The sequence below is a fragment of the Corythoichthys intestinalis genome, chromosome 2, assembly GCF_030265065.1.
Source record: "Corythoichthys intestinalis isolate RoL2023-P3 chromosome 2, ASM3026506v1, whole genome shotgun sequence".
Taxonomy (NCBI): domain Eukaryota; kingdom Metazoa; phylum Chordata; class Actinopteri; order Syngnathiformes; family Syngnathidae; genus Corythoichthys; species Corythoichthys intestinalis.
The window spans coordinates 13,261,410-13,276,365 of record NC_080396.1 but is presented as its reverse complement, the minus strand read 5'-3'; the positions used below and the strand labels follow the sequence as shown (position 1 = coordinate 13,276,365).

General features: G+C 41.9%; 1 protein-coding gene across 2 annotated transcripts in view; it reads left to right on the top strand.

Annotated features, from left to right (window-relative positions):
• Window positions 1-14,956, top strand: part of znf341 (zinc finger protein 341) — a 42,642-nt gene that overhangs the window by 14,378 nt on the left and 13,308 nt on the right. Inside the window, exons 6-11 of one of the 2 annotated variants that reach the window (XM_057828280.1) lie at window positions 866-1,049; window positions 3,304-3,394; window positions 3,470-3,560; window positions 3,649-3,820; window positions 5,511-5,743; window positions 11,990-12,198. In XM_057828280.1, the coding sequence (XP_057684263.1) occupies window positions 866-1,049; window positions 3,304-3,394; window positions 3,470-3,560; window positions 3,649-3,820; window positions 5,511-5,743; window positions 11,990-12,198 (980 nt within the window). Of the gene's footprint in view, window positions 1-865; window positions 1,050-3,300; window positions 3,395-3,469; window positions 3,561-3,648; window positions 3,821-5,510; window positions 5,744-11,989; window positions 12,199-14,956 lie in introns of both variants that reach the window. The other variant, XM_057828271.1, reaches the window with a different exon arrangement.

Sequence of the window (14,956 nt, the reverse complement as noted above, 5' to 3'; positions counted from 1 at the left end):
CATGGCATCATGAATGCTTTGAAATACCAGGACATTTTAAATCAAAATCTGTCGCCCTCTGCCCGAAAGCTGAAGATGGGTCATCACTGGGTCTTTCAGCAAGACAATAACCCTAAACATATGGCCAAATCTACACAGAAATGGTTCACCAGACACAAAATCAAGCTCCTCCCATGGCCATCTCAGTCCCCAGACCTTGTTTTGTTGGCAAAAGGGGGTTGTACAAAGTATTAACACCAGGGGTGCTAATAATTGTGACACACATTATTTGATGTCAAATAGTTATTTCTTTATGTGGGATTTTTTCCCAACTGAATGAAAGCACTTGTATTGAAAGTTGGATTTTTCTCTTTTTTTTCCATTAAGGTCCCATATTATTTGAATTAAAAAGAAAAATTATTAGAAGCTAAAAAACACATCTTTTTCAGGGGTGCCAATAATTATGGAGGGCACTGTATTTTTGTACATTCATCATTTGGGAGGGTCTTAGATTTCATATAAGCCATTTCTAAAACCAACTGAATAATTAAAAGTTAGTTTATTAGCAATTGTTTCTACAAAATGGGTAAGCGACAAGACTTTTGTCAGGGACTGTAGTGTAGCCCAAAGTCGTGGAGTAAGAGTGGCGTTTCTTCTTCACAAATCTAAACTAAAAGTAAAAATTATGGCTATGTAACACCACTATAAGTAGATTTTTCTCAAAAGGTTTCTCAAGTAAATGTAACGCGTTAATACCCACCTCTGACTATACCGCCAAAAATATTTCGCTCACCTGCCTTGACTCACTGATAAATTTAAGTGATATCCCATTCCCATTTTCTTTTTTTACTACAACAGCTACAACTATTCTGTTTATATCATGCAGGTGCCCAGCCAGTGTGTAGAGAGCCAGTCATACAATACACCTCCTGTCTACAGTCCGGGAAAACTGGGCATCAAAACAAAAACGTGCAGTATCACCACCAATACCTCGGAGTTGGGCGAGTTTGAAAAGCTTACTGGGTCCAAACAGCCTCAGAGTAACAAAAAGTGCTCCGATGGAGACATAGGTGTGTATGTGTGTTCATTTGCTAATGAAGTACACTTCTAAAAATTTGGTCCTATCAGAAGATTGAGAACATATACCGTAATTTTCAGACTACAAGGCGCACTTGACTATAATAATAATAACAATTATTTCTTCAGTTACTGTTCCAGTTGTTTCATTAAGTGCTAGTTATGGTATTTGGTAACACTTTATTTGACAGTAGTGCAGTAAAACTGTTATAAGATAATCATACTGTGGTAAGAAAAAGTATCTGAACCCTTTGGAATTTCTCACATTTCTTCATAAAACCACCATCAAATGTGATCTGATCTTTGTCAAAATCACAGGGATGAAAAAACAGTGCTTTAACTAAAACCACCCAACCATTTATAGGTTTTCTATTTTAATGAGGATTGTATGCAAACAATGACAGAAGGGGGAAAAGTAAGTAAGTGAACCATCACATTTATTTTTTTTTTGGGCCCCTCTTTGGCAGCAATAACGTCAACCAGACACTTCCTGTAGCTGCAGATCAGTCTGGCACATCGATCAGGACTAATCGTGGCCTATTGTTCTCTACAAAACTACTGTAGTTCAGTCAGATTACTGGGATATCTGGCATGAATCGCTGTCTTCAGGTCATGCCATGGCATCGCAATAGGGTTCATCTCTGAACTTTGACTTGGCCACTCCAGAACGTGTATTTTGTTCTTCTAAAACCATTCTGAAGTTGATTTACTTCTATGTTTTGGATCATTGTCTTGTTGCAGCATCCATCCTCTTTTTAGCTTTAACTGTCTGACTGACGGCCTCAGGTTTTCCTGCAAAACATCCTGATAAACTTTTGAATTCATTCTTCCATTAATGATTGCAAGTTGTCCAGGCCCTGAGGCAGAAAAACAGCCCCAAATCATGATGCTCCCTCCACCATGCTTCACAGTGGGGATGAGGTGTTGATGTTGGTGAGCTGGGCCATTTTTTTCTCCACACGTGACATTGTGTGTTACTTCCAAACAATTCAACTTTGGTTTCACCAGTCCACAAAATATTTTGTCAAAACTTTTGTGGTGTGTCCAAGTGCCTTTTTGCAAACATTAAACGAGCAACAATGTTTTTTTAGACAGCAGTGGCTCCCTCCGTGGAGTCCTCCCATGAACACCATTCGTGGCCATAGTTTTACAAATAGTTGATGTCTGCACAGAAATATTGGACTGTGCCAGTGATTTCTGTAAGTCTTTAGCAGACACTCTAGGGTTCTTTTTTACCTCTCTGAGTATTCTGCGCTGAACTCTTGACGTCATCTTTGGTGGACGGCCTCCCCTTTGGAGAAAAGCAACAATGCAAACTCTCTCCATTTCTAAACAAGTTCTCTGACTGTCGATTGATGAACATCCAGACTTTTGGAGATGGTTTTGTATCCTTTCACAGCTTTATACAAATCAACAATCCTCGATCGCAGGTATATAGGCAGCTCTGTTGACCGAGCCATGATGCACATCAGACAATGCTTCTCATCAATACAATTCTTAGCAGGTGTGTGTTTTATAGTGGGCAGGGCAGCTTTAAACTACTCATAATTGATTAGGCACACACCTGACTTAAATTCTTTGGTAAAAATTGGTTTCAATTGCTCTTCAAGTCTCCTTAAGCAGAGGGTTCGCTTACTTATTTTTCCCCCTTAATGAAAACCTATAAATGATTGGGTGGTTTTAGTTAAAGCAGACACTGTTTTTTCATCTGTGTGATTTTGACAAAGATCAGATCACATTTGATGGTGATTTTATGCAGAAATGTAACAAATTCCAAGAGGTCAGATACTTTTTCATACCACTGTAATAATGACAGGACACTGTCATGAGGATTAACGAATGCTTATAAATGATGTCATTCAGTGTCATCCAGCAAATTATCTCACTTTTGAATGGATGTAAAAGATCCAAGCTGGACATAAATGGAGTTAGTGACATAATTTGCCGGATGACACTTAATGACATCTGTCATAAGCATTCAGTAATGCCCATGATAGTGTCATGTCATAATTATAACGGTCTTATGACAGTCTTATGTCAAGTAAAATGTTTCTTATTAACCCAAATAAATCAACAAATAAGCCGCAAGAAAGATTCAAAATGAGGGGGAAAAGTTGCGGCTTATAGTCCAAAAATTACAGCACTCATTTGCGATGTTGACCTGACTGCAGAAAGCAGAGTAATAGGTGATATATGCTAATCTCAATTTGTGAATGAAGTGTGTCTACTTTTGATTTCCCTCAGCAGAGTCACTTAAATCCAAAGGTTCAAAACTGAAGTGCAATTTCTGTGACAAAATCTTCTCCAAAAATTTTGACCTTCAGCAGCACATTAGGAGGTGAGGTGCTTATCTAAGTGCTTTCATTGCAAGAAGTCTTTCAATCATTTCTGCAATTTTTTTTTTTTTTTGCAGTCATACAGGAGAAAAACCCTTTCAGTGTATCGTGTGTGGTCGAGCCTTTGCCCAAAAGTCCAATGTGAAGAAACACATGCAAACACACAAGGTCCTCAGATTAGTTGGTGCTCTACTATAGTACTTGCCTTTATATTGTTCAGTCTATGTATAGATAGCATCCGTCTTTTGTTATGAAGGTGTGGCCCATGGGCGTGGCTAGTACTGTGTCAAGGCTACCAATCACCGTAAAGGTTGTGCCGGCGGCAACGGATGAGGACGAAGCAAGCGGGTATCAGCAGAAGCAGTGTGAACAGGAGGAGATGCACCCCCACCACCAGGCAACGCAGGAAGATGACGAGGCCTCGTCAGGTACAGTAACCACTCATGATACAGTGGGGCAAATAAGTATTTAGTCAACCTCTAATTGTGCAAGTTCTCCCACTTGAAAATATGAGAGGCCTGTAATAGTCAACATGGGTTAACCTCAACCATGAGGGAAAAAATGTGGGAAAAAAAAACAGAAAATCACATTGTTTGATTTTTAAAGAATTTATTTGCAAATCATGGCGGAAAATAAGTATTTGGTCAATACCAAAAGTTCATCTCAATACTTTGTTATGTACCTTTTGTTGGCAATAACGGAGGCCAAACGTTTTCTGTAACTTTTTACAAGCTTTTCACACACTGTTGCTGGTATTTTGGCCCATTCCTCCATGCAGATCTCCTCTAGAGCAGTGATGTTTTGGGGCTGTCGTTGGGCAACACGGACTTTCAACTCCCTCCACAGATTTTCTATGGGGTTGAGATCTGGAGACTGGCTAGGCCACTCCAGGACCTAGAAATGCTTATCACCAAGCCACTCCTTTGTTGCCCTGGCTATGTGTTCGGGATCATTGTCATGCTGAAAGACCCAGCCATGTCTCATCTTCAATGCCCTTGCTGATGGAAGGAGATTTTCAATCAAAATCTCTCAATACATGGCCTCATTCATTCTTTCCTTTACACAGACCAGTCGTCCTGGTCCCTTTGCAGAAAAACAGCCCCAAAGCATGATGTTTCCACCCCCATGCTTCACAGTGGGTATGGTGTTCTTCGGATGCAATTCAGTGTTCTTTCGCCTCCAAACACGAGAACCTGTGTTTCTAGCAAAAAGTTCTAATTTGGTTTCATCTGACTATAACACATTCTTCCAGTCCTCTTCTGGATCATCCAAATACTCTCTAGCGAACCGCAGACGGGCCTGGACGTGTACTTTCTTCAGCAGGGGGACACGTCCGGCAGTGCAGGATTTGAGTCCCTGGCGGCGCATTGTGTTACTGATAGTAGCCTTTGTTACTGTGGTCCCAGCTCTCTGTAGGTCATTCACTAGGTCCCCCCGTGTGGTTCTGGGATTTTTGCTCACCGTTCTTGTTATCATTTTGACGCCACGGGGTGAGATCTTGGAGCCCCAGATCGAGGGGAGATTATCAGTGGTCTTGTATGTCTTCCATTTTCTAATAATTGCTCCCACAATTGAGTTCTTTAACACCAAGCGTTTTACCTATTGCAGATTCAGTCTTCCCAGCCTGGTGCACGTCTACAATTTTGTCTCTGGTGTCATTCGACAGCTCTTTGGTCTTGGTCATAGTGGAGTTTGGAGTGTGACTGACTGAAGTTGTGGACAGGTGTCTTTTATACCGATAATGAGTTAAAACAGGTGCCATTAATACAGGTAACGAGTGGAGCCTCGTTAGACCTCGTTAGAAGAAGTTAGACCTCTTTGACAGCCAGAAATCTTGCTTGCTGGTAGGTGACCAAATACTTATTTTCCACTCTAATTTGGAAATGAATTCTTTAAAAATCAAACAATGTGATTTTCTGTTTTTTTTTTTTTTTTTTTTTACATTCTGTCTCTCATGGCTGAGGTTTACCCATGTTGACAATTACAGGCCTCTCTAATCTTTTCAAGTAGGAGAACTTGCACAATTGGTGGTTGACTAAATACTTATTTTCCCCACTGTATGCCATGTTTTCAAACGCAACAATTCTCAGTAAGATCACAAACACCCATAAATGACAGGTTTGGCCACAGAAGCTTCAGTAGAAGCGGAGGAAAGCGTGGCAGAGTCCCAGGCTGACTTGGAAGGCACCTGCGGAGAGTCTATGCCCTCTCAGCTTCAGACCCAAGAGGGTCCTTCTCAGACCAAACAGATTGTTGTGGTTGACAGCTCCTACCAGTGCCAGTTCTGCCCCAGCAAGTTCAAGACGTACTTCCAGCTCAAATCTCACATGACCCAACACAAGGGGGAGCAGGTGAGCTAAGGCAAAATCATAGGATTTGAAATCGTGAATTCTACTTTTTGCAATTGTGACAACCGGTCCAGGTTCTACATCGCCTCCACCAATATCACCTGGGATAAACTCCAGCTCACCAAGATCTTAGTTCACACATTTTATAGAATATGGGTGGACATGATCAATGAGTCACGTATCAATTGTCTATTTTAAGGATGTCCCGATCACATATTTTTGCATCCAAGTCCGATTCACCTGATTTTGAGGAAAAGAAAGTGATGTAATTGCAAGTAAACAACAAAAATTAACATTGTTTTCCTCATTGAACCAAATATATCAACAAAAATGCATATTCTAACTGAGGAAAAAGTTAGGAAACTCTTTCACCTAATAGCTAGTGTTTACCTCCTTTGGCTGAAATAACTTCAGTGAGACGCTTTGTAGCCATTTACCAGTCTTTGACATCGGTCTGAAGTAAGTTTGCCCCACTCCTCAACGCAGAATACTTTCAGCTGTGAGACGTTTGAAGGGTTTCTTGCATGTACAGTCCGTTTCAAGTCACCCTACAGCATCTCAATGGGATTAAGATCTGGGTTTTGACTCGGCCATTACAGGACTCTCCATTTCTTCCTTTTCAGCCATTCCTTGGTGGATTCACTGGTATGTTTTGGGTCAGTCATGTTGCAGGGTCTAGTTTCGCTTCAGCTTTAATTTTTTTCACAGATTATCTCACATGTTCCCCATGCACCCTCTGATACACGATAGAATTCATGGTGGATTCTATGAGAGTGAGCCGGCCCAAGTCCTGCTGTAGCAAAGCATCCCCAAACCATGACACTTCCACCTCCATGCTTCACAGTTGGTATGAGGTTCTTTTCCTGAAATGCTGTTTTGGATTTACGCCAAACATCTCCGTTCTGGTGTCCAAATAATTCAATTTCAGATTCATCTGTCCAAAGAAGAATTCCAGGTCTTTGACTACATTCACTTGGGCAAACTTCAGTCTGGCCTTCTTGTTCTTCTTGGAGAGCAAAGGTTACCTCCTTGCACACCTTACATGAAGGTTAAACTTGTGAAGTCTCTTTCTGATTGTAGAGGCATGCACTGTCTTATCAACAATAGCAAGAGCCTGCTGTAAGTCCCGTGATGAAATTTTTGGGGTTTTGGATATTTATTTTAGTATTTCGCGGTCTGCTCTCGGGGTGAACTCTCTTGGACAGCCAGAACTGGGCATGTAGGCAGTTGTTTTGAATGTCCTCCACTTGTAGACTATTTTGCAGGCAGTGAAATGTCTGATTTTATATTCTTTTGAGATCTTTCGAAATCCCTTACCAGACTCATTAGCATCTACAATCTTCTTTCTGAAGGCCTCAGACTGCTCCATCAATTTCACCTTGGTGTTTTCTCTCACTTCAACAGTCAGGGGCACACCAAACTAAATATGAGGTTTAAGTAAGGCAAGTCTGCTTCAAAACACCAGGTAATGATGTTCTCATCATGTGCACCTGATGTGATACACCATTGTGTGATTTTAGCCATTGCAGTGTTTCCCACAGGATTTTAGGAGACTGTGGTGGGAGGGTCTCTGACCCTCGGGGTAGGGTGTGTGTGTACATTTTCAAGCCTGGTGTATCACTTTAGGGCATTTTGAGACCACTGAATGTAATATAAATTGCTGTATGCGGTGTCGCCGGATCGCGCCAAATGCAGCAGAATGCAGCAGACAGTCGTCCCGTAGCCTGGTACACTAGACTCAGCGGCAATATGTTCCAATCCGCGGTAAATTCGGTTTTACATGACCCAAAACACATCAAGTCGCTAAAACCAACAGTCTGTCTCGCGCTAGCCATGTCGAATATGTTGAAATGTCTCTCGCTAGTTTCTTGTCGCTTTACCGACGTCGCGTCAGCCCGTCGCTGATTGGTCCGCTCCGCTGTCTATTTGCTGTGGATGGCTCCGCCCCGGAAATTTTTTTCTGCTGAATGGTGGCCAGACTCATACTCTCATAGCCAGGCATGAAAATGGGTCAGGGGTTAAAAAGGTGAGAAGGGTGTGGAGGAAATATGTTCCAGTACACTGTACACCCCAACAAAATATTGAGCTCTGTCGACCCACACTGTGTTTCAGCAGGGCCATGCAGAGACCGGTGGAGGGGCGGGTGCTCGTAGAGCAGAAGGGGCACATGAACAAGTATTTAATACACCTTAAAACAACACAACTTCAATTTTAACCAGCTTTAGATAATAATTGGCTGCGACTGTGACATACTTTAATTGGGAGGGGGCAACAGTGAATAGAAATCAAAACTGTCATCAACACTTTCTGGCTGTGACTCAGTCAGTCTGCCTCTTTTCTTCCTTCAACCTCTGCATCAAAACTTCCTTCCTCAACTTGTTCATCTGAGAACAAACCACATCAGATGGTCACTGAGCTACCAACAGCACAGTTTTGTCAAAACTATTATTTCATTATTGTCCATACTTAACAACTCTAGCACCTAATGATTAATAAAGCAGTGACATAAAACTCTTATAGAAAAATAACATTGTAATTGTGTTTATAATTGGATTTAATACCCGACTATCCTTGCAAACCTGTTCTTACCAGGTCTGCTATTCACCCAGCTGATGAGGTATCCACTGCCTTTAGCAGCCTCATCTAACTGCTTTTTTTTATCCCTCAATCTCCCTTCCCTACGACGCATGTCTATGTAATGAAATATAAATATTTAAACAAACAGACTCCCCGGTGGCTTTTAGTTTTAAAGCTTTCTTAATTTCTTTCTCTCTCAATAACGATGGAGGTAGATTTGTGTTTTTATTATTCAATCAAAAAACAAAGTTACTTCTATCAAAAACAAAGTTGCTTCAATCAAAATATAGTATATACTTTTAATCCCAAAAAAGTCACTTCAATAAAAAAAATTGTTTTTGATTGCAAAAATAAATTTGAGACAAAAAAAGGCATTTGAAAATTATTTTTCTTGATTGAAACAAATTTTTCCATTGAAGTTATGTTTTGCATTTGGGCTACATTTTGGCTAGGACATTTGTGTCTTTATTATTCAATCAAATAAGTTGCTTCAAACAAAAAAATATATATAAAAAGAAAAACTTTGCACATGTGTCAATCACCGTTTTCCAAAGCCTGAGAGGTTTTGAGTAGACTCACTATGAAGCATTTAATAAAGCCAAGCATTTTCTTACTACTTTATTCTTGTTTTAAAATAATTCGGTGGGGCAGTAACATGTTTAAAACTTATAATTCTTACATTTTGAAGTGCTTGAAAACCATTTATAAATGATACTTTGGTGAAAAAAGTGAAAAAACATGTCTTATATATATGTATCTTTTTTCCAATGTAAAATCTGAATAAATACATTGAACACGCACAAAAAAATGGGGGGGGGGGGGGGGGGGGGGCTACTTCGCGGTTTTCACTTATTGCGGCGGGTTCTGGTCCCCATTAACCGCGAAAAACGAGGGATCCCTGTATTTCTGAAAAGCTTTAAGAAGCAAGAGTCATTCCCACCACTCGTCGGGCCGGTGTTGTGCCGACACCAGCCGTCAGCTCAAGTCCCTGCCGAAAATAATGCGTCTAAGGTGGACGACGGGAGCGATACGAGGCACCCCCCTCCATCCGAGAGCATGCCGCTTAATTTGACTCAACAGTGTGTTTCTTCGCTTATATTACCGCTAAATACACAAGCTTGACGCCAATTTAACGGGAGCTATTTCTTTTCATGGGAGATTTGGCTAGCTCTGGCAGTGTTCAAAGCAAGCTGCAACGAATGGCAGTAACTTTTTTAAAATGTGAAAACGATTGAAACCATTACTCACCAAATTCAATCTGTAGGCAAATACAGGCAAGTGTGTATGCTGCGCTCTGGTCTGCCCCGGTGTGGATAAGGCCTGCTTTTTGTTTTCGCAGCTTTGCAATGCAACCAAAGGCTCTCCGAGCACTCCATGTAAGGAGTGCGCGCGTTTGGAATAATGGAACGCAGCTTGGGCCGATGATTGGTTCTCGTCAGCGAAGCATCTAGAAGGATTTGCTGGCTGTCCAAGTGTCACTTTTTTAAAGAACCGATTTCTTAAGTGCTCAGTTTACGTACTAAGTTAATCACATGATGATAATAATAATAATAATTAAATAAAACCTCCCGACCCCCCCCTCCAAAAGAAAAACGGCGAATTTCGCCGAAAGGTGAGATTTTCATGCCTGCATAGCACAGCTATGAGTCTGGTGTACCAGGCTAGTAGTCCCGTCTATGAGCGCGACCTGTTGGCGCGTGTGTCTGTGTGTGTGCACGTACGCACACGCGCGCTCTCGCTTTTTTTTTGTTTGTTTTTTTTTCTGGCGGGGGGTGGGGGCCGCCACAGTCTCGTTCATTGGTGGGAAACACTGCATTGTAAGTGGGATTGAATGTGGGGGTGTCCTAATTTATTCCTCAACAGAAATTGCATTTATTTAAAATGACATTTTACAGAATATTTTTTCAGCTTTAATTGTTTAGTTCCATTAATTGAATCTCTCGAGATTGTTAAAATTGATATTAAATATCCATATGACCAAATATGTTAGAAAACACACAGGTAAACACACGTCATTTTTTTCACATGTCTGTAAACAAAACAACCTAAAGAACGCGGTTTTTTTCGCCCATACTCTTGTCACATCTCATCCTGTCTATCCTGTTCATTTTGCTTTTGCTGCTTGTTTTGTGAAATATCGACTAATGTTCCTGTTTATGTCGCGAGAGTCATACTCTGGAAGCACGGCAGCGTAACCATGTGGAGTCACCGGCCTGCGACGTCAACAAAAATGGTGACCTACTAGTTAAACTAATTTTACAAATTGTATAACAATGAAAACATCAGAAGGGGTTTCAATATCAAATTATTTTTACTCAAAATAACGTCATAAATGACGTCGATGTTCCGCACCGCCAACTTCTCTCTCTTCTTCAGAAATTACAGAGCAGGTTAAAAGTAGAGCAGTTACAGAAGTTACAGTACACACATATATCATACAACATAGCAGGGATATGACACGACGGACAGGTCACGTGCAGGGATTTTTTTGTACGAAAAAAGCAGAACTACCAGTCATGGCTGGAGGAAGGTGGCGGGGAGTCAGTGATAGTAAGAAAAAGGCGGTGGCGGACTGGAGGGGGGAGGTTGTGTGTGAGTGTGTGTATCAGTATCAGTAATTGTACCTGTCTGGAGACAAAATAAGAGTTGCAGGGCCCTGCGATCAGCCTTGGGAAGAGAATCAAGGGCAAGAGATACGGCTATCTGCGCGGCTCTCTCCAGGAGAAGGAAGAGGTTGTTCAGGATTAGGTGTTCGAATTAAGCCGAATAATTAATTAAATGTGTCCAAATACAGTTGGTCTTCAGTCAAATTCGCGTTCCTCAGGGCATAGGTGAGACCTCAGGTCCCTTAAATCATTGCCAATAGTCGCGGTCTGCCTTGACAGTTCCGTCACCTGGCGCCAGGTAGCATCCACTTTTCTCCATCCTTCCTCAGACCAAATTGTGATTCCACGGAGCCAGTTCTCGATCCGAGCCTCGACGGAGTCCTCCAATGCCCTGAATCGCACTTTATGATCCGTGGTCAATTTGTTGATTTCCTTGAACGCTGTCGTCTTGGAAACTTTCTGGTAGAGCAGGGCACCTCCTAAGCCAAGCAGAAGGAACCCCACGACCGTCACGCCAAACAGCCAAATATCCTAGATATCTTTCACAGATAGGACAGTAAGACACACTGGCTTCCAGTGATCCCATGAATCTCTCACGTATCCAGCGGCGAAGGTACCATCTGGGCAAGACGGCTCTCCTGGTGCACCGTGTCTTGTTGAAAAAATCTTATCAATTGCGCTGAGAGACCAACAAATCAGATCCATTTTCGTATGAGAGACCAGCAACAGTTGATCCACGGAGAAAATACAAAAAAAGCAGACAGACTAGACTGACGAAGATAGCAGCAGCAGGAGCAGGGAGGAAACACGTCCTCCACCGTCAAAGGCAGGAAGAAGACATGTTACACATGTGACGGAAACTATTGCGCAAGTTCGTCTCGTCAGATAAAAACTGGCATTTTGGTCGTTGTGTTTGTCTCCCAAGACACATTTTTAGCTTGTTATCGTCTTGTCATCGTCATTAATAAAAATTGTACGTTGACAAAATTGTTTTCGTTATAGTCATCATTGACAAAAACAACACTGGTCCAGATGAAAAAATAATAGTGCTGCTTCCTCTGTTCAGGTTTACAAGTGCGTTCTCAAGTCCTGCTCCCAGACCTTCCAGAAGCTGGATCAGTTCCTGGAACACATCAGGACTCACCAGGAGCAGCTTACTTATCGTTGCCACCTCTGCAGCAAAGTATTTTCTTCTCTCTTTGAACTGGGAGTTCACCAGTACTCTCACTGCTTCTGCCCACAGCAGAACACACGCAAGGAAACCACATTCTACAGGTTAGTATACCCGGAGAAAGAGTTAGCGTTCCTGTTTACAGACAGTTTTGAGAGTCCGTGTTGTTACGTTGTGATCACCGTACTACGTACTGCGAACACTGTACTACGAAGTTGGTTTTCTGGCTTAGCAGGGTAACTTCGAGATTAACTTCATCACGTGCAGCATAATTTATCGGCTAAACGGGACTACGAAAGGTGGATACGTTGAAACCGGGGAATGTTTCCATGGCAACACACACCACACGGCAAACCTGGTCATCTCAGAGTTAGATCTTGCTTAACCCCAGGATTCCAATTAACGACGCTCTATTTAAACCGCACTCCTCCGCGGACGTGTCCTCTTGACAATGACAGCGTAGCTGGACGACCGTACGACAATGGCGCATGGATTGCGAGGGGCTCTCTTCGGAGGGCACGGGTTTTTGGAGACCGCAGAATCCGCTGGCGTACCCGGACGATGTTCTCCACGAAAGATATAGATTTTCAGCTGAGGGAATTCATTACTTGTACCAGGAGATCGAGGCGGACATCACTAACGTAACCCGCCGAAGTCAGGGCCCTCGCAACCGCGCAGATTGTGTGCCTGTCCTTGCGCTCTTTCGCCAGCGGACAATATACAGTGGGGCAAATAAGTATTTAGTCAACCACTAATTGTGCAAGTTCTCCCACTTAAAAATATTAGAGAGGCCTGTAACTGTTAACATAGGTAAGCCTCAACCATGAGAAACTCACTGGTGAAACTAGTAGCGCTATTCTTGGCATTGCTGGCAAAAATATATATTTAATAAGGGTGTAACGGTACATGTATTTGTATTGAACCGTTTCGGTACGTGGGGCTCGGTTCGGAACGGAGGCGTACTGAACGAGTTTCTGACTTAATGTAACCCTTACTTTTCAAGGCTGTGAGTTAATCGGGTTACAGTTTCTTTGTGTAGATTATATTTACTCCTTCTTCTCTACTATAATGAGGACCAACACGGTAGGACAGTATAACCCAAAAACATCAACGGCGCGACAACGTGGGCGCCGCGACAACGCAGTGAAACGCGGGCATTAAAGTCAATCGCGCTCATTAAAGTCAATCAGCCAATGCACACCAGTCGCAGTGCGGCCGTGTGTTAGACTCGTCCCAGAAGCGGCTCAACGCGACGCACGCGAAAAGAACGGCAGAGTTTATTATTTGACGCGAGATGCGGCCCTCCTGCGTCAATACTACTTGCTAGGATCGGGCCGACCGGAAGTCACTCGTGTAAAAATACGGTGGAGCCGGTCGATTTTCAAACTAATATGCAATCGTAACCCAATTTTTGAGTCCATCAGATCTCTTGAGTGGTAGATCGGGGCACAGTTGACTTGTCTTTGTTGATTTACCGCTGTCTTCTCTGCTATAACAATAACCAACATGGCGCCGTGTTCAATACAAAACCCTCCTACCACAACAAAACAAGTAGGAACTAATATTTACATAGGAACTAAAGTTATACAACACAAAATATACAATATAAATGAATACTACATGACATTTGTAAAATATAAACACATAATAAAATAAATAATAGCCCATTTAAATAAAATAAATTGAAATGAGCTAAATCACCTGTAATTAAATAATAACAATAATACACAGATCCTGCTTACACAATTAAATTGATTAATTTCTGTGTGGCGCTTTAACTTGAGAAAATCCACCAATAAAGCTTTTGAAAACCGTTCATAAGAAAATAAAGATTCATTGAGACATTGTCATTGGGGTTGCTTTTCTATTTAGCACAGGACTTCTTTTTTCTTCTTTCTTTCAGAAATACCAGACCAATACGCGGGGTCTGAAAGGCAAATTGTTGTTGGATTATCTTCAAATTCCCGCTACTTTTTGAGCAGAATTCTAGCTTTGTATAGACCCTACTCACCGACGTCACAGAATGACGTGTCGCTGTATCCAGCCGCCATATTGTCCGTCTCTGTTTAGCCCTATTCTCAATGGTTTCAATTAGTCGTTCAGTTTATAGAGCAATTCATGGAAGCCCCAGTGCTTTCAGACGCTGTAAACTCAGTGGATGCGTTGCATAAAAGGCGTTATGTGGAAAAGCTTCAGTCTATCCATTCGCCAGATCCATATTTGATGCCTAAATCGATATTTTTCGACCCGCTGTCTTCGCCCTCTCTGCCTGACATCTGCTACCCTGATATCTACAACTATCTTCTTCACAGAAACTCGGCCTATTCTCATGAAACTTTGAAAAACATTAAGAGCAACACTCTAAGCAACATTACCCTGTGTGATTTCTAAAATGGCGACAATCAAAAAAAAAAAATAAATTGACTGCGATGGCCGACGCTTCAAGGATAGGTGGATATTGGACTACTTCTTCAATAAAACACGCAACAACTGTGTCTGCCTCATTTGCAGAGACAGTCGCTGTTTTCAAAGAGTTTGATGTGACACGATAATAACAAGACACGCTGACATGTACGACAACATTACAGGGAAGATAGAGAAATTATAGCAACTTGAAGCTACAGCAGCAGTATTTCGCAAGAGCCCGAGTGTCGAAAGAGAACGCCACAAAGACGAGACTGTTGAAATTATGAATTTAAAAAAATAATAAAGTGATAAATGTGACACACAGAAGGGCTTGTTAACATTTGTTTAAATATATTGTTCTATGTAAATCAGCCAAGGTAGCCCCCCGCATTTTTACCACACCAAATCTGGCCCCCTTTGCAAAAGGTTTGGACACACCTGTTTAACTTCTTTCAC